The sequence below is a fragment of the Pinus tabuliformis genome, chromosome 9 (assembly GCF_031772625.1).
Source record: "Pinus tabuliformis cultivar Carrire ecotype Pingquan chromosome 9, CPIR1, whole genome shotgun sequence".
NCBI classification, from domain to species: domain Eukaryota; kingdom Viridiplantae; phylum Streptophyta; class Pinopsida; order Pinales; family Pinaceae; genus Pinus; species Pinus tabuliformis.
The window spans coordinates 947,264,575-947,283,846 of NC_142307.1; the positions used below are offsets into that span (position 1 = coordinate 947,264,575).

At 35.6% G+C, this 19,272-nt stretch overlaps 1 protein-coding gene across 1 annotated transcript; it reads right to left on the reverse strand.

The window, feature by feature from the left end:
• Positions 1-13,257: 13,257 nt before the first annotated feature.
• LOC149151874 (acid phosphatase 1-like) lies at positions 13,258-15,120 on the reverse strand. Its single transcript, XM_089440713.1, has 3 exons — positions 14,615-15,120; positions 14,046-14,255; positions 13,258-13,603 (listed from the first exon to the last, which is right to left on the reverse strand). Exons 1-3 carry the CDS (start codon positions 15,040-15,042, stop codon positions 13,426-13,428), a joined length of 816 nt encoding a protein of 271 aa, XP_089296839.1. The 5' UTR covers positions 15,043-15,120; the 3' UTR covers positions 13,258-13,425.
• Positions 15,121-19,272: the final 4,152 nt, after the last annotated feature.

Genomic DNA, 19,272 nt, shown 5'->3' on the forward strand with positions numbered 1-19,272 from the left:
ACGACATACGTAACCTCTGTGATATGTAGTTGTAATCACTATGAAGCTGATGATCGAATAAGTGTCGCCATAATAAGCTAGAACACATACATAAACTCTGTATAAAAAAGGTTAACTGTAACCCTATGGACAGAACTGTAAGAACAACGACTTTCAATGGCTGTTTGTGAAACCATCCAAGTATCCTTCTAGCAGTTATGGCCAGACAGACCATGTAAGAAATCTGATAAATGAAAACAATGAAAACAGAACTGTAAGAAGAATGAGTTGTAATTCATATAACTAACTTGGATATATTGGCCACTTTTTTGTGATGTTGTCTTCAAGTTTGCTGAATAGTTTGAAATCATAAGATGCAACTTCAATAGTGGGTGGACTTCTTTTATAGTTTTGGGGACTTGAATTTAATTGGTGGACATGGATGCACATGGATTGCAACGGCTTCATTTTGAATGTGTGGTATGGATTTAATTTGATGTGATCTAATGGTTGGGAATTGGTTATTTGTTGATCCATGTGCTTTGATCTGTTTTAATGAGAAATAGAGTGAGTTGGGTGTCATTTATTGCAGTTATTTGGTCTAGGTGTCATTTATTGAACAAAGTGGGTTTAAATGTTATTGGGTTGGGTGTCATTTATTGAACATAGGGTGTTTAGTTGTTGAACACAGCAGTTATGGCTGACATACATTCCCTTTTGTTATGTGCAGGTAGGCATATTTATTTGGGATGCAAAGCTATAGTTCTGATGAGTGGGGGTTGAAGTGACTGCTGCTTTGTACTTTTGGAATAGACCAGTTTGGAAGCCTTTATGGCTTTAGTTGTTTTCTACTTGGGTCAATATGGTTTGCAGTATTAAGTAGTAAAATACTATTTATGGACAGTTGTGGGCCCAGTCAATGTATGGAGAAATTTTGGACATAAATTAATACTTATGTATACATAATGTTATTTATTTTTGTTTAAATTTTGGTTTCAAAAGTCTCAATTATTGGTGGTTTGGTGGGACCAGTACTATATCAATCACTGGTCCCTGCACAACATTAGGAATCTCTCCCCTAGTCTTTTAAACATAAAAATTGACAACCATAAGATTTTTTTTTTGAAATGTTGAAAAAGAAAATATTGGATTTTTCCCTTTTAAAATTGAAAAAGACAATAAAGAAATAATGATGACATGACATAAACAATATACACATTTGTGTAAAAATAAATGTGGAAATATCCTCTTTATAAAATTTAGTCCTCAATAATGTTCCCACATATAAAAATAAAAATTCATATAATTGAAATGTATAATTTTAATAAGTTTCCTTTTAAGTATATAATAAACTATATTTTATATATCTATATTTATACTAATAAAAAAAATAATAAAAACAAAAAATACTTAAAATAATAACTGAGAAAATAAAAATTTTTAATATTTAAATATTTAATAATATTTTATATATATTTATGAAAAATTATTATTAATATTTTTTAATATTATTATTAATTTTTTAAATAAAAAATAAATGATATATATATATATATATATTAATATTTTTTTAAATAAAAATTAAATTAATTCTCTTATAAACCAAGAAAATAAAATATGTTAGTTTAAAAAAAATCTAATTCCGATTGTGCAGCTAAGGGGAGTGAGTTTCATTAAATTATAAAGTGAAGACCGGAAGAGCCTCAATCTCTCTCCACGTGAAGGCACGTGGATATCTTATCTCTCGAGCTCCGCGATTAACGCTGAAGGCACGTGCATATCTTATCTCTCGAGCTCCGCGATTAAAGCTGAAGGACAATACAGTTGTAATACACTTTAAGCGAAAGAGGCGGCGTTGAGAAAGTTTCCGGCAGCACCATTCTCCGGTGAAAATAATTTAGTAATCAATATTAACGTCCGTCAGTATAAACGGAGATAAAAGGATGGGTCCACACTTCCATGTCAGCGGGTTTATTGAACCTGCAATCGGGATAATCGGCGGCCCTCTTCATTCAGCCTGTAAGATACGCCAAAGGAACATTTTGGTTAAAGGTGTGCGCTTTCACACCAATCCAAAAGAAGTGGGATTCCGTTCACGTTACGACTCTGCCAGAATATTACTCCAAGATTCGAACAACGCCAAGCAATTATTTGACGGCGCAGTTTAACCAGTACAAAATAGCACAAAATAGATGGCAGCGGGATCTAGTTTAAGAAATGACAACTAATTGTGAGCGGAGAAAAGTTTTAAATAAGAAAGGAAAAAAAAATTAGTTTGAATTTCACATATGTTTTAAATTTTATAAGTTTTTAAAAATATATTTATATTATAGAGAAATTTTACAATTTTAATTATTTATTAATTACAAAATAGATCAGTTTGAAATATGGGAAGGATTTTAGATTTAAATTTTGAGTTTTCGAGAGACAGGAGAAAAAGTATGATTTTTTTAAAGAGAATTATAGTTTTTAATTTTTTATAATGGTTTAAATTTTAAAATGAAGGGGAAAAAATGAGCAGAATGCATTTGTGCTCAAGCATAAAAAGTATATATATCTAAATGTTTAACATGTATATTATATTATATTTTTTATATTGAAAATTTTTAATTGAATTTTTATGGCATTGTATTGAATTAGATTGGAATTTGAACTTGATAACTAAGGTTTAAAATACAATTTAAATACATAAATGGATTTAGTATCATCTGAAAACCTTTGTGACATTAGATTTTTGCTAATTAAACAACTTAAAATTATGACTTTTAAAAATCTATAAAAAAAAAATGAACAAAATTGACGAAATCCTAAAAGAATTATTTGGTTTACTAATTAAAATAATTATTTTTTTAATGTAAAGATGCATTCAGCCGTGGAAATAGGGGCACTCAATTTATGCAAATTACACAACTGAAAGATTAAACAAAAAACAGAATCAAATTTGAAATAAAATTAATTAGCAAAAAAATGCCTAAAAATAACAAAAACTTCTAACAGTTAACTCATAATCTAGAACAAGTTTTGGCATGACCATTTATCCTCAGAGTCCCTGTTTATTTGCATGTCCTCCTATGTGGCGGACTTACAGGTAAATCACTTGGCAGCTATGAACTCTTATGGGATAGACTTACAGGATAGGATCTTGTAGGTATGTCGGCAAGATGTCAAGTATATGGAGATTGTGCATAGGTTGTAGCAGGATGTTGGTACAGGTGTACAGGTGGTAGTACAGGTATAGGTACACGTGCAGGTGCACAGAGTATGGATTATTGTCTTACAGCGAATGGATTGGTCAGGTTCCGAGACAAGATATATGTAGGGCTCAAGATGGTGATCTTGAGGGAGTTTCATGCAAAACCTTATTCAGGTCACCCATGTTACCACAAGACACTGACAATAGTGAAGAGATTTTACTATTGGCCGAATTTGAAGAGAGATGTAGCAGAATTTGTTGCTATATGTTTTGATTTTCAGTGAATGAAAGCAGAATGTAAACATCCAAGTGCACTGCTACAACTGATTGTGATTCCCGAATGGGAATGGGAGGTTATTTCCATGGATTTCATCATAGGATTGCATAAAACAGTGAAACAACATGATTTCATCATGGTCATTGTGGACAGGTTAACAAAGGTTTCACACTTCATTCCGGTGAAGTCTACATTCTTAGCTAGTGATGTGGCATAGGTATTCATCAGAGATGTAGTTAGACTGCACGATGTTCCAAAGAAGATTGTGTCAGATAGGGATGCGAAGTTCACTTCCAAGTTTTGGAAGGAGTTATTTGCAGGTTTGGGCACAGAGTTGGCCTTCAGCACATCTTATCATCCACAGACAGATGGAAAAATGGAGAGGGTCAACAAGATATTGGAGGACATGTTGAGGATGTATGTAATGCATCAGCAACGAAAGTGGAAAGAGTATCTCCCTTTGGTACAGTTCGCATACAACAACGGTTATCAGGAGTCATTGAGGATGAAAACTTTTGAGGCCTTGGGCGGAGTTGTAACACTCCCATCAATTGGAGTGATTTCGTTAACATGGTGTTCATTGAACCAATTATGTTGGCAGACATGGAACAAGAAATGTAGGTAATCAAGAAGAATCTAAAGGCAGCATAGGATAGGCAGAAGAGTTATGTAGATGGAACAGGTTGTTCAAGGAGTTCTAGGTTGGGGAATAGGTGTACTTGTGCATCAAATTGAAAAAGAGCTCCTTGCAGATTTAATCATGTGCTAAGTTGACACCACAGTTTTGTGGACCCTTCAGTATCATTGAGAGGATTGGGTCAGTGGCCTATCGACTTACATTGCCTCCGACAGTGAAAGTCCATGATGTTTTCCATGTATCATTGCTTAAGAAGTATGTTAAGGATGTTGATCATGTGATTGTCTGGTCTGTTGCAGGTGGAACTAGATGAAGAATTCCAGTCGAAGCCTCAGCGTATATTGCAGAAAAATGTGCTCATGCTCCGGAACTGAGCAATCGAGCAAGTTAAAGCGCAATGGAAGCACTTTGGGCCCGATAAAGCTACATGGGAGAAGGCAAATCAAATGCAGGCTATGTATCCTTCCTTATTTTCCATTTGAGGCAAAGCAGTTTTGGCTTGGTGGTTTGGTATATGCTCTATGGCGGTTTGATATGTGTTTTATGGTGGTTTGGCATATGCTTTATGGTGATTGATATATGCTTTATGATGGTTTGCTATATGTTATATGATTTTTTGATATTTGCTTAGATATGGTGTTAGTATATGCTTTGATATATGTTTTGGTATATATTTTTAGTAATGTTTCTATATGTACACATGTATATGGATGTAAATACCGCCATAAGCTATGTTATAAAGCTCCACTATGTGGTATGGGTGTTATGTCATTATGATTATGTTGTCATGTTACTATGCTATCATGTGGTTATGTTATCATGATGTTATGATGTCATGTGGGTTGGTACTCAGTAGGATGATCATTGTAAATATCGTAATGAGTTGTGTTATAAAGCTCCATTATGCGGTATGTTATCATGTTGTCATGATGTTTTGTTTTGAGCAGATATTTCATTGTAAATACTGCATCGAGTTGTGTTATAAAGCTCCATGAGAAGTATGTCTTCTTTCAGTAGGTTCTTGAGGTGTATGTGTGATTGAACACTGAGGATAGTGTCCCCCAAGTGGGAGGGTTCTGTAACAACCCTGGTGAAAATTCTATGTAATAAAAGTAAATAAAGGCAAAATAATAACCATGGATGATGGGCAGCTTATTCCAAGTTGAATGTTGGGCATAATCCTAGCGATGGGGATCACTTGTGATTGTTTATGGCTAAGGAAATTGGTAAAAGAAACGATTAAGGCTTTGGAAAGGCAAAATGGAGTTTTTGGCACATTTATTTATGAAAACAATGGAAATTAGGAGAAAAGGGAGGTGAAAGGTCACAGGTTGCATGTGAGGAGTAAATTGAAGGAAAATAATGGAAAATTAATAAAATAAAGGCCTCATTCATAAAAAGGCTTCTGAGAATCAGTTGGTAACCTTTTGTTAGTTCAGTTTTGGAGCTCTCTCATTATTCTCTCTCTTTCTCTTACTCTTGGAGACTTGGAGTTTTCTTGGAGGGTGTGGCATACTTGGATTCTTGGAGAAAGAAGGCAAAGGAAGAGCAGGAAAGCGCAAGAAGGCATTGGGATCAGTAGCTACATCATATTTGCTTGCAGGTACCGAGTTTCATGTATGTTTCCTTCACTAGTTTTGGCATGCATGGCATATGCACCTAGATTCTTGGTCGTGATCTGTCATTGGCATGGAGGATGGTCAGGATTGACAGTGGATTGCATAGCCTTGCCATTTCCTGGATAGCCATGATGATTGTGGGTTTATTTTCATTGTTGTGTTTTTGGTTGGTTCTCATGTTTCCTTAGCTTAGGTTGAGTTACTAGTCCTGGAGCCTTGGTTGGAAAAACGTTCTAGAGCCCCGGAATAGCTTGGATTGAGTTACTAGTCCTAGAGCCTTCGCTGGAAAAGAACTCTTGAGCCCTTGGTGGGTTGAGTTACTAGTCTTGGAGCCTTGGTTGGACAAACTCTCTGGAGCCTGGTAAAAGTTGTGGGTTTATTTACTAGTCCTGGAGCCTTGGCTAGACAAGCGCTCTGGAGCCCTCGAAGGCTTGGATAGAGACCGACCTGATGATGGTATTGTGATGTCCGACTGTGAGGTGGAATCATTGTTTGATTGGTTGAGGTGGATGGCCTCTGGAATCCCTGGATGGTTATTTGATTGATGTGTTCTATGAGATCCCACATTCATGCTTGGAATATGGCACGAGGGTGAATGGCTGAAGAGATATTTGGCTCAGCCATTCTACGGTTGAGTGGAATGTGGAAGTCCCATCCCGGGTTTGGATTTTCCATCATTAATGAAAGGGTATTTATCCTTGTATTTCTATGAGCATTTTGATGGATTATATGTGGTTTATATGGTTGTACTTTCGTGAGTATTTCTACTGCTATTATGCTAGTTATGTATGTATTTTATAAGAGTAGCCATGTGTGGATCTCATCATGTTTTTACATGTAATTGAATGATCAATATATCTATGACCTAATGGATGGAATGGAAATTGATGTGTTGAGGCATCAATGGTTCTTAGCGATTCTCAACTAAGTATGAGACACCTATGCTCAGAACTCTTAATTACACATGTGGAATACATTTGCAATATGTTTGACAAAATGCATGTCATGGCTAGTAGGGGTCCACTCAAGGTCTTGAACACGTATTTTCTTTAGCACTATTAATTCCATGTTATTTTATTGATATGAAGAGATGGTTCACTTCTGGGCAATGACCTCGGCTCTGGGTCTAAAAAAGTGGCTCAAATCTCGGAGTCACTGGCATAGCATTGACAATTTTGGTCTCTAGTCACTGGCAAGAAAGCCTGTGAGAGCGACTTTGGGTTGCTAGTCGCACTCATGCCTATAGCATGGGAGAGACTAAGCCTTAAATTGTCCAAAAGATAAGTGGGACCCCAAGGAAAGTTGTCTAAAGTATTGGATTGGTTCATGAGGGCCCTGTAGCTGATAATTAATTTATGTGTGGTGTGTTTCTGTCGGTTCCACTTCCTTAACGTGACTTAGGAGGTTGAATTATATCATAGTGGCCTCTCGTTGCATGTTTACCCCAACTAGACAGTTGCTTGGGTAGATGTGGGAGGAGGGTGTTACACATAGGTCCTACAGGCAATAACAAACTCAAACATGAAGGTGTCAAGATCTTTAGAGGTTAGGCCATGGAAATGTGGAAGGGCAACAGGGCTTATATTTTTCATTCTAGCCTCTCCATTGGTTTCTCTAATAGGGAAGATCTCATTGTTCTAGTTTTCAACCATAGTTTGAGTAGGTGAGGTAGGTTCTTCTTCTCCAATAGGCTCTTAAAAAGTTTCAGTTGCCTCACCTTAAGAGTCTTCTAACTCCCTGTAGTCAGAGAGGGAATTTCTGATCTGAACTTAAATAGGAACACAATAGAATACATATATAACCATAAATAGATAGATACAATAGAAATAACATTTCATCTCATTAATATCAAAGAACTGAAATATTCTTACATACATAATGGAAATAAACTAGCTCGGGCGATGGTAGCTTATCTCTGAGAAGAGATGTGGTGGCTACATGCCTCTGAATTATGTTACAATGAGGCTCAAAAGCATATTTATTATTGAGAACAATGGAAAACCTTAAACATCAAAAAATGTAACACTAGGAGATGAAGCACCAAAACTGTGGGCCTCGTTTGGGTAAATTGGTACATCAACTTCTTGGGGTCGTAACTTTGGCATACGATCTCTGTTTGGCTATCATAATATCTTGTTTCGAAGATCTCGAAGCGTAGGCCAAAAGAAACCAATGACTTGGTTTGGGACTTTTTGGTCTCTCTGTTTGCCGTAAAAGAAAAAAAAAAAAAAAAAAAAAAAAAAAAAAAAAAAAAAAAAAAAAAAGGGAAGTCTTTTAGTCCCTCAAAATGGCTCTGGAAGTTAAGGACCTGAAGAACTGCCAAAAATAGTAAGTTGTACTACAATTAAGGAAACTGAAAATAAACAATAGTGGGTTCCAATTGGAATAGGCATGTGGCCATAAATATCCACCTAGATCAGCCCTCCCCCATTATGAAGCAATGTTCCCCTTGTGTTGAGTGCCTCCATGAGATGGGGAAACTTCTGCTGAACTTGGTCCCTAGTGAGTCACTTGCCTTGTTGTAGGATTTGGCCAGTTTTGATAACCCAATAGAGTTGGATATTCTGTTGGTGAGTGTTCTTGATCTGCATGTCCATGATCCGATAAGTTGTGGCCTATTCCATACAGTTTGGGTTTAACTCTATTTGTGTGAGTTATTCTACAATGTCTGATGTGTCCAATAATGGTGGAAAGTATGGTCGAAGGTAGTCCACATTGAACACTAGGTGTAGGCCAAGGAATGGTGGAATGCTGAGCTTGAAAGGATTGTCCCCTACAACCTTAGTGATGATGTAAGGCCTATATCTAAGCGGGTGAAGCTTACAATGGGTCCCAAAGAGGTGCTCCTTCTGAAAATGTAACCAAACTTCGTCTCCCACCTGGAACTTCTGTGGCACCCAATGTTGATCATGACGTTGATTGTACTTAGCATTGGTTATGTCCAATATGTCATGGACCTGTTTGCGGATGTGATGAATGTGCTCAATAAATCTGTTAGACCTGTCAGCTTCATACTGGACATGTGCCGAATCTGTCTAAGTAGATGAAAATGATATGGCCACATCAATGGGACATAGTGGTTGGAATCCCAACCCCACCTGAAAAGAGTTGTGGAAAGTTGAGCTATTGAGAGCTTTGTTCTAGCTGTGCCAGAAATAGGGAAGGATTTCATCCCATGTGCATGGATGTTTCGAGTTGTACATAGGTTAAATGTGTACGATCATCTTGTTGATGACCTCTATTTGGCCATCAATTTGGGGGTGGAAAGTCGTGAACTTACTGAGCTTGGTATCCAGCATCGACTAGAGACTTGACCAAAATGTACATAGGAACCTACTATCCCGATCTGAGATAATGGATTGTGGGATCCAAAAGTGTACCCACACTCATTCAAAGAAGATATTAGTAGTGGCTTTTGTTGTAATACTCTTCTTGCATGCTGCCAGAATGGCCATCTTAGAGAATATGTCGATAACCACGAAATCGTAGTCATTACCATGCTTAGTAGAAGGAAGGCCCAACATGTAATCCACGGAGATGGATTCACAAGGTCGACTAGGGGTAGGTAGAGGAGTGTATAGGCCTTTCTTCTTGATGGTTGGTTTGGAAATGGCATAGGAAGTGCAAGATCTGATGTACTTCCCAACATCTTTTTGAAGGTTCAGCCATTAAAAATATTTTTGTAGGACTGCCATTATTTTTTCTACTCCGAAATGTCAAGGGACTCGACTGTAGTGCACCTCCCAAATCATCTTGGCATGCTTGCTTGAAGGAACACAAAGGTGTCCCAGGTGGCATAACATTGCATCCTAGGGGTGAAAAATTGGAACTTGCTTGCCTTCCAGGACCGTCTGGTATGTGTTATCGAATTTTGGATCACTCTTGTAAATATTCAGCCACCCCGAAGTTTCGTGCCCACAAGAATCAAGCACAGTGATCAATGCCATGAACGATGGTCGAATGAGGCACTCTGCAACATTATTGGTGCTACCCTTATTGTACTTAATGTTCAAATGGAACTGTTGCAGATATGTGGACCATTTCAAATGGAACTGTTGCAGATTTGAGCTTCATTGTAAATCACTTTTGCAATTTGGCAAGGAAATGAACCAGGGTTTTGCAGCATTTTGTGGGATTCTTGTGGTAATGTGTCTTGGCATTGTTTCTTCCTTTGTTATTTAGTTTCTCTTATGTGTATATGTGCTAGCATCTATTTCTTTCTTCATAACTAAATGAATCAAGATAAATAGGTGGAATCCATTGATATTTAGTGCTCTGCCTTGAGGATACATTTAGTTTTTAATGTTTTTTGTTGTTTGAGGAGGACTCATGAACTTTGCATGCCCTCCCCAACTCCTCACTAGTCTTAGACTTACCATCACACTCAATTCAAAGTGCCAAAACACCTACCTACCTCGCCCCACAGAACATCCTGCAAATCTGAGTTGATTTCCTGGACCCAAAGCTGCCTTCTTCATTTGATCCAGCAACCAACTATCAAAATCAATCAAAATCCTCTGACCTAATATACCTAGCCTAAAATCAGCATTTCATTTCAGTCATCTCAAGCCCTAGTTGCCATATTCTAATTGAGATTGACAAGGAGAGAGCCCTCTCCCGACCTGGTAGGGCTAGCTACCAGGTTAAGCATGGTTTGATGTTACCCTAGACCTGCCTTCCTTCAGCCTGAGGTCAATCTAGGCACTAACAAAACCCTAGGATGATGAACTTTGATATTAAATGTTATGAAACTTAAACCTTAAAAATGATAAGAAATCAATAGTTATAGTCTTGTTCAAGGGAGAAACCTCCTTCTATATTGAATACAATGTACAAGACAAGATTTGATGATCCTAAGGCTATGTATCCTTAGTATATATTGGAGACAAAAGGTACAATTATAATAAAATGGGATCATGAGAGGCTATAACCTACATAACAATATAACAATAAGAATGAAATCACTTAATATCTAGGGCTTCATAAGGGGTTTAATTTATGGTTAACATGGGGCTTATATAGGAATTAATGCATTATGTCAAACATTTTGCATGCATCCTTGACATAAATATAGTCTTGGGCCAAGAGGCTTGGCATGGGTTTTCTTGTACACCTCCTTTCACCTATCCATGCCTCTTATCATTCTCACACCTGTTGATCAAAATCCATAAATCTTCTCTCTCTACTTTGAGCTTAACATTCCATTGGTGCAAAACCCATTTCCATAACAATCCATTGATCCATGTTCACCAACAAATCTTCCATTTTGAGCTTCTATGGCTCAAATCTTTGGCCATTGAATATCTTGTGTTTTCATTTGCAACCTAATTTTAATAATTGGTAATTGGCATCTTAATTATTTAAATCTATCCTCATTGAGTTGGAAACCACCACCTAGAGAACCTATGTTGATTTCTTGACATGGACCAAACCATTATGTTTTCATTTGCAACCTAATTTTAATAATTGGTAATTGGCATCTTAATTATTTAAATCCATCCTCATTAAGTTGGAAACCACCACCTAGAGAACTTATGTTGATTTCTTGACATGGACCAAACCAACCCTACTCTATTTGTCATTGTCTCCTTAAGATAGATTGTTATGTGCATTCTTAACTTTGTCATCACTTATGCTTATTGCTCTTCATCATGTCATGTCACATTGGATAAAAGTATGGGATATGATTAAATCATGTCAAGGTAATTACTTGCTCTTATATATTGATCTTAGTTATCACATCTCATCTTTCCTTTTCATCATCCAACACATTATGTGAGTTCCTCTTCTTCTTCGTCCATGCTTAAATTATCTTGCACCATTACATGGTTGCACTTTGGTTCAGCTACCACAATGCCCATGTGTCTTCTTGATTTTTACTCTCCATGTCACAATCGTTGTACATTGTATATAGGCCTCCTATCCCATCAATTTGATGGTACACCTTAATTGTTTGTTTCATAAATATCCACTTTAGCGATTTAATCATGTCCCTCTCTAACCTTAATGTTCCCAAACCAAAATTGCTTTGTAATCTCACTTTACCCTACATGTCTTGATAATGGCTTAACACATCTTTGTGTATCCTTTGTTCATCCTTAATAACTCACTCTTTCTCTTTGCAAAATAATTTGGTATATTAAGAATATTCTGGTATTTTATGTGGGAATTTTATGATTCAATCCTTATAGTTATGTTTTTAACTCAATTATATTGCTCCTATCTCTTTATGTGTAAATTTAATTAAATCAATGATGTTATGAATTTGTTAATATTTTTTTTAATTAAAATTGATGAATTTCTCTTTAATATTATAAATGTCATTATAACATATATATAATAGTTTTTCCCAAAAAATAAATTGTCATTTCTCTTCAAAAATAGAAGGAAAATTGCATTTATTATCTGCATATTATTTTTACTAAGAAAAATGACCATTTGTATTTAAATATTAAATGTAAATTACACTTATTACCTACATGTTACACTTATTAAATATTGTAAATACTAAAAGAGCATTTGTAAAACCATACAAGTGTATACATTTTCCTCATAAATTAAAAAAAAAATACCATTGATCTTATACACAATCTAAAAATATTTATTTATTTATTTTCTTTTTTGTAAGTTTGGTAGGACTACATCTTCATCGTGTCCAACTTTACACAATCTAAAAAGATTTATTTATTTATTTATTTTCTTTTATTTAAATTTGGTAGGACTACATGTTCATCATGTCATCATGTCCAACTTCTCACTACGAGAGATAGCACAAGATTTGAACCCAAGACTTCCGATTCGTGAGACTTTATTTCCAAGATTTGAACCCAAGACTTCCGATTGGTGAGACTTTATTTCCACCACCATTACCAATTAAACTATCCAAAACAAATATTTATTTATTTATTAAATTACAATATAATTTCTAATTTTATAATAATTTTATTTATTTTATAAATAATTTTTTAAAAACACCTTCTAAAATTATAAATTCAATCAAATTTAAAAATAAATATACAAACATTATTACATAATAACGCATTTTCTAATAAATAAAACAAAATAACCTTATTAGAAATATTAATCATATAAGAATGTTATAGATTCAAAATGTCATCTTATATCACAGCCAAAACTAAATAATTGTCATGCATTTAAAAATATTTTTTTGTACAGCTATAAAGATGCCTTTTAAAAAAATGTTTATATAACAACAAATATATGCTATAAAGAATGGCTATATATAGCCAAAACTAAATAATTGTTATGCATTTAAAAATACTTTTTCTGTACAACAATATAGATGTCCCTTTAAATAATTATTATACATTCCCCAACTTTTCTTATATAAGAACAAATATATGCTTTAAAGAATGGCTATATATATTCAAAACCTTTTGTTATGGAAGAATAATTTAATCACTGACTTAATTTTTAATACAAATCCATGTTGTTGGCACTTTAATTGCAGAGGATCCAATGCCTTGAAGATAAATAAAGAAATTATTTTATATGAGGACAAAGTAATTCTTTTAGTTGAGGACAAAGTAACTCATATAAAAGAAAATATTATTGGCTTTCAGCACAGAGTACCGCATATCAAAGACCATGTTATCTGAATAATAACATTCCGGGTAAAATATGGTGGACATTCCAAAAGACAAGATACATGAACACTCTCCTCTCCACGCCTCAAAACAAACAAAACAAAGCATCAAGATCAGTCCACGTAACACATGGGATTGGGCAGCTTGAATGTCCTCTCCCCAACAGAGTATCCAGTCAAATCGCTCCACTGATCACCAGAGTTCCCTCGGATTCTGAACCCATCTTGCTCAATCTTCAATCTCTTCTCAGACTTAAAAACCACAGCGCTCTTCTCATAATCTTCCGGGTCCCTGCACCACAAATTGTCCATTGACCTCATTCACACAATGCTTTTCCATGCATTATTCAGACATTTTTATTTAAATCGCAGATTTTAAAAATATCTAAAAATTTCAGTACACAAAATGCATGTTAATCAAATTAATCTAGTTATTATATGTTTGATTCCAAAATATTCTTAAAATTTATAATCAAAATAATTTCAATTTCAGTTCACAAAATGCATGTTAATCAAATTAATCTAGTTATTATATGTTTGATTCCAAAATATTTTTAAAATTTATAATCAAAATAATTTCAACAACATTACTTAGTTAATTTCAACAACATTACTTTCAGATTTCAAAATATTCCTAAAATCTATAATCAAAATACTTTGAACAACATTACTGGGCACAACAAAAATAAGACTCAAAACTTCCCAAAAAAGACATGGATGGTCGTAGTGATCACCTCAATAAAAGCGCCTTCCATGAATGATAACCAGCTCGGGCAAGATTCTTCTCAGTTGCATTCCTCTCGTAGTCATACCTGCCTGTCAATAGGAAGATCTTAAACCCTAATCCAAGCAGATGGGTGTACAATCTATAACTGGCAGGCAATGGAGGGGCCACTGCCAGATCCGCCCACTCTATAAAAGAAGCATCGTCGATCCCCTCTCCTCTGCAAACCAAAGGTGAAGAGGAAGTAAAAATCATAAAAAAGTATGTTGAATTTGTAATTTGTTAGAATAATTTGGCCAAGGCTAAGATTAAATCGAGGGATTATAATTGTAATATTAAGGGTATATTTAACTATCTTAAATTTAACCAGAAAATATATCCAACAGAGTATGTCTAATTAGTCTAAAGCTAAATATACCGATAATATATCCAACCATTAGTAAACCAAATATACCTAATTCATTTTAACTGATAAACTACAAAAATCAAACCTACCAATAATATATCCAACCATCCATAAATCAAATATATCAGATTCATCTTACCCAATTGATGGGCTGCGAAATAAGCCAATCTTACCCAAATTGATGGGCTGCGAAATAAGCGAGATTCGAAAGGAGTGTCTCGTCCACATCGAAAACCCAGGCGTCCTTGCCATCGCGTGAGAGTTTCAGAGTGTTAGCGTAGGCTATGGATTCGTGGGCTACCATGTGCGAGTCTTTCAAATATTGGCTTCCACTTTCGACCATATATTTTTTGACGCATTCCACGCCACTTCCGATCATATATTTTTTCACGTATTCCACGTATTGGGCAGGCACCACGGGCCAGGAGCGCAGAGTGTTTGTTTCTACACCGAACTTCCAGGCTTCGAAGTCCTGTTGCAGGGTCTTTTGCTTCTCCTCATGGCCCGTGGATTTCTCTGATATTACCTCGCCATAACTCTTGGCTATGGGGGAGTGGATATTACTAGGATATCGGTTGCCCAAGAGCGGAAGAGAAGCCATGGAAGACGAGGATCAGATCCTGGCAATGTGTGTTGGAGGACGATCCTGCTCCGCTATGACAGCACCAGAATTACTCCTTAAATAAGACGCGGAGGGTGGGAGTGTGGGGTTGCAGAGGAATTAAAAACGAGTGGGATGGCGTTCACGTTACGCCGCCGCTGATCTGTTGTGATCTTCAGGAAAATTTTGAGTCAAAGTTGTGCGCTTTCAGACCAATCCAAAAGAAGTGGGACCTCCGTTCACGTTACGACTCTGCCGGAATATTGCTCCAAGATTCGCACAACGCCAAGCAAATATTTGACTGAGCAGTTTAACCATTATAGAGAAATATTAAATAAATTTAAATATTTGAGCGAGCAAATATTATAGAGAAATTTTACATAGATTTTATAAGGTTTTAAAAATATATTTATATTATAGAGAAATTTCAGAGAATTTTTTTTGAATATTTTAATTTTAATTATGGATTACTTATAAAAATATTTTAGATCAGTTTACAAACACGGGAAGGATTTTAGATTTAAATTTTGAATTTTGAAAGATATTGGAAAGAAGAGAAAGTATGGTTTGCTTGAGAGAATTAGAGTTTTAAAACTCTTTATAATGGTTTAAATTTTAAAATGAAAGGAATAAATGATCAGAATGCGTTGTTGCTGCTTTACTCTGGAAAATATATATATATATATTTAAATGTTTAAGTATATTATTTAATATTTTGCAAATTGAATTTTCTTTTATTAAATTTTTATGTCATTGACTTAGAATTTGAATTTGAAATTCATAATTATATATATCTTTGAATTGGGTTGTTTTTAGTGAGATTTTTGGAAGTTTTTTTATGGGTTTTTCTAGTGTGATTTTTCAAAATCTTGCCAGAATTTATTGAAATCACAAGCTTGATAGGTAACCCCTGCACAATAGAAGTGCCCTAGGGGTTTTTTAGAGTGTTGGATCCATTATATTGTCAAAAAAAACCAGTTTAAATAACACAAATCAAGATTTCACCCTAATTTTTTCCCATATTTGAGCACCAGAAAGTCCAAAAAATCACACTAAAAACAACTCATTTTTGAATGTATATATAGATTCAACCACTGAAAAACTTCTTTAACACTGAATTTTTACCAATTAAACAACTTAAAATTATAGCCTTTAAAAATCCATACCAATTTTGAATAAAATTAACTAAATCTAAACATTTAGCATTTTTAATGTAGAGATACATTGAGCCCCCCTACGGCACTCAATTTATGCGGTTGATTAAAAAAAAAAAATCTGAAACAAATTTAAATAAAAATTAATTAGAAAAAATACCCGAAAATAACAAAAACTTCTAACAGTTACCTCCTAATGTGGAACAGGTTTTGGCACGACCATTTATCTGCGAGTCCTCCATGAATCCTGCCGGTCGAACTCACGACGTGACATAACGTGCAGTCAGTCACATGTGAGAAAGAAACAAATATGACATTGACGGGGCATGATCATCACGTGAATACAGAATTTAATTCCCACAACTAAAAGAAGAGACGCGTGAATACAGAATTTAATTCCCACAACTAAAAGAAGAGGTGTGCATTGAATGTGGGTCCACACCTTTCCTCCCCCTGGAACGACGAGGCTGTGTAATGGAATGAATATTCGCCAAGCGAGCGTCACCGAATTCTGGCCACACCTTTCCTCCGTTTTTGAACGATTTAGAGAAAAACAAAAGAAAAATATTTTAAAGCTTTCCATAACATGCTAAGTGTGTGCACTCTTTCCTACCATGGCACATGGAAAATGACGACAGGGATTTTTTTTTTGGGAGATCTTATCAAAATCTCCCTTTAATATTCGTGGGGAGACCATTATAATTTATTTTTTATTTTTTAAATGGGAAATTTTATCGTAATGTGGTAGGATTGAGTTGGAGGACAGTTGTTATTATTTATAACTAAAAATATTTATATCATTTTTATTAAAAAATTAAATATATCAACTATTCAATTTAAATATTTTAAGATATTAAATTAGGGAGAAGTGTTTTATCAATCCATTGAGATTTTGAGATATAGATCTAATCACATCTGAAAAACAATTGTACTGAGATTTTGAGATGTGGATCAAATTACACAAAAAGTCGGAGAAGTACTCTGAGTCTCGAAAATCAAAACTATTCAAAATCCTGCAAAAAAGATATTTACAATGTGGAGATTTTTTGTCGTAAAATCCCATGAAAATCAGTCACTATCAAAGTCAAGTGACAAGATCTCATTGTACATTGTGGATGCTTTTCAGGAGGAGCCCACGAGAACCCTTGGAGTCTTTTAAGTTATGTTCCCAATGGATTTGTACTAGGGAATCAACCATTATTATGGTGGTATGCTCCACTAGTCTCCCATGCTTTTGTATAAATCCTTCGAACAATCATTGGTTTCCCGAAAATAACTTGATGGTTTACTTTGGTTAAGACTAACCAATGGTGATGTCCTCTCATGAAGTAGCATAATATGTGATCATCAGAAAAATTCTTTAGGTCTGCAATACTCTTACAAGGAAGGTGAAAACACTCCATGCCATTACACTCCATGCGCTCCTGGCAATCACTTTGAAAGTCTCTTTCAAAGTACCTTGGATCCATAGCAATCTTATTTATCCCATACCATCTCCACCATTCCTGTAACCATGTTGGTTGTAATAGTAACTGTGTAATGAAGACAGGTCCAATTTTTAATAATGTGTAATGTATTTCTCATTTTTCTTCTCTGCATAAGAGATCCCACCAGATATCTTTATAGCCCCGGAAATTATAGACAGTGTCTGAAAATACAAGGTTCGGATCCTTTTGTGGCCACATTATTCTTGCAGGATGTTCAGGATATTTGGTTCTATTGATAGTATAATATTTATGGAATGTTTTGGTTCTATTGCTTCCCTCATTCCATATCAGATCGATATATGAAAACTTTCCCTTAATGCTTCATTTGCAAGATTTGAATACATCATTAAATTCTTATACACCATATCTGTTGGGTTGTGTTATATTCTTTCCACGACTAACCCATGTAGTGAACCGAGGGGTTAGAGGGGGGGCAGAGCTCCCCCTTTGTTGCGCCGATTGCACAGCGGGAGGTGGCAGCCCCCCCTGTCCGAGGGGTTTGAGGGGGGCGGGTAGCCCCCTTATGGGGTCTGGGGCAGTGCCCCGGGAAATTTTTTTTTGGACCCTATATTAGGTTGGGCGAACCTACCTATGGTTTTCGGTCCATGGTATTGGATGCTTCAGCATGTATAAATATGTATTGTAACATTGAAAGGAACATAATGAAAAATCAAGCTGGTAGTCCCGGTTTTGGGATCCAGGGGAAAATCTCTGTGTATATGTGTTTTATGTGTTATGCTTTCGCATTGTTTATTTTCTGTGCTTTAGAATTCGTATGCAGGTAATTTCTGTATAGGGTTAAAACCTACATTTGCTATTAGAGCTGTTTTGGCTTCAAGGGGATGCCCTTGTTGCTGAGGGGTTTTGCTCGGGCCTGTGGTAGACACTGTTCAATGGGAGATTTGCGAGATTGATTCTAATGGTGAAAGAGGATGGCGAGCAGTGGAAAGATAGAGATCGAGAAATTTAATGGTCAGAGTTTTGAGTTGTGGAAACTCAAGATGGAGGATCTGTTAGTGGATAAAGATCAGTGGATCATGGTAGATCCGGGTACTAAACCAACGGGAGTGTTCGATGAAGAATGGAAGAAGCTCGATTGGAAAGCAAAGAGCACAATACAATTGTGTATCTCAATTTCAGTATTGTTGAATGTATCAGGGGAAGCTATGGCGAAGGCTTTGTGGGACAAGTTAGGGACTTTGTACCAATCTAAGTCTCTAGTGAATAAACTGTTCCTACGGAAAAAGCTGTATAAACTGGGGATGAAAGATGGAGACTCGGTGACAGAGCATCTGAACGTATTTAATATAGTGGTAAGTCAGTTATTATCTGTTGATATTAAAATTTCAGATGAAGATAAGTGCATCAGTTTGTTGTGTTCTCTACCACATTCATGGCATAGTCTGGTTATTGCAATAGGTAGCAATGCAACTGCCTTATAGTTTGATGAAATAGCCTCATCCTTGCTGACGGAGGAGATGAGACAAAAAAATATGGAGAGCCAGAATGGTGATGCCTTGTCTGTATGAGGACGGTCTTAGAATAGAAACAAGATAAGTCATCGAGTGGGAGATCTAAATCTAGAGGTA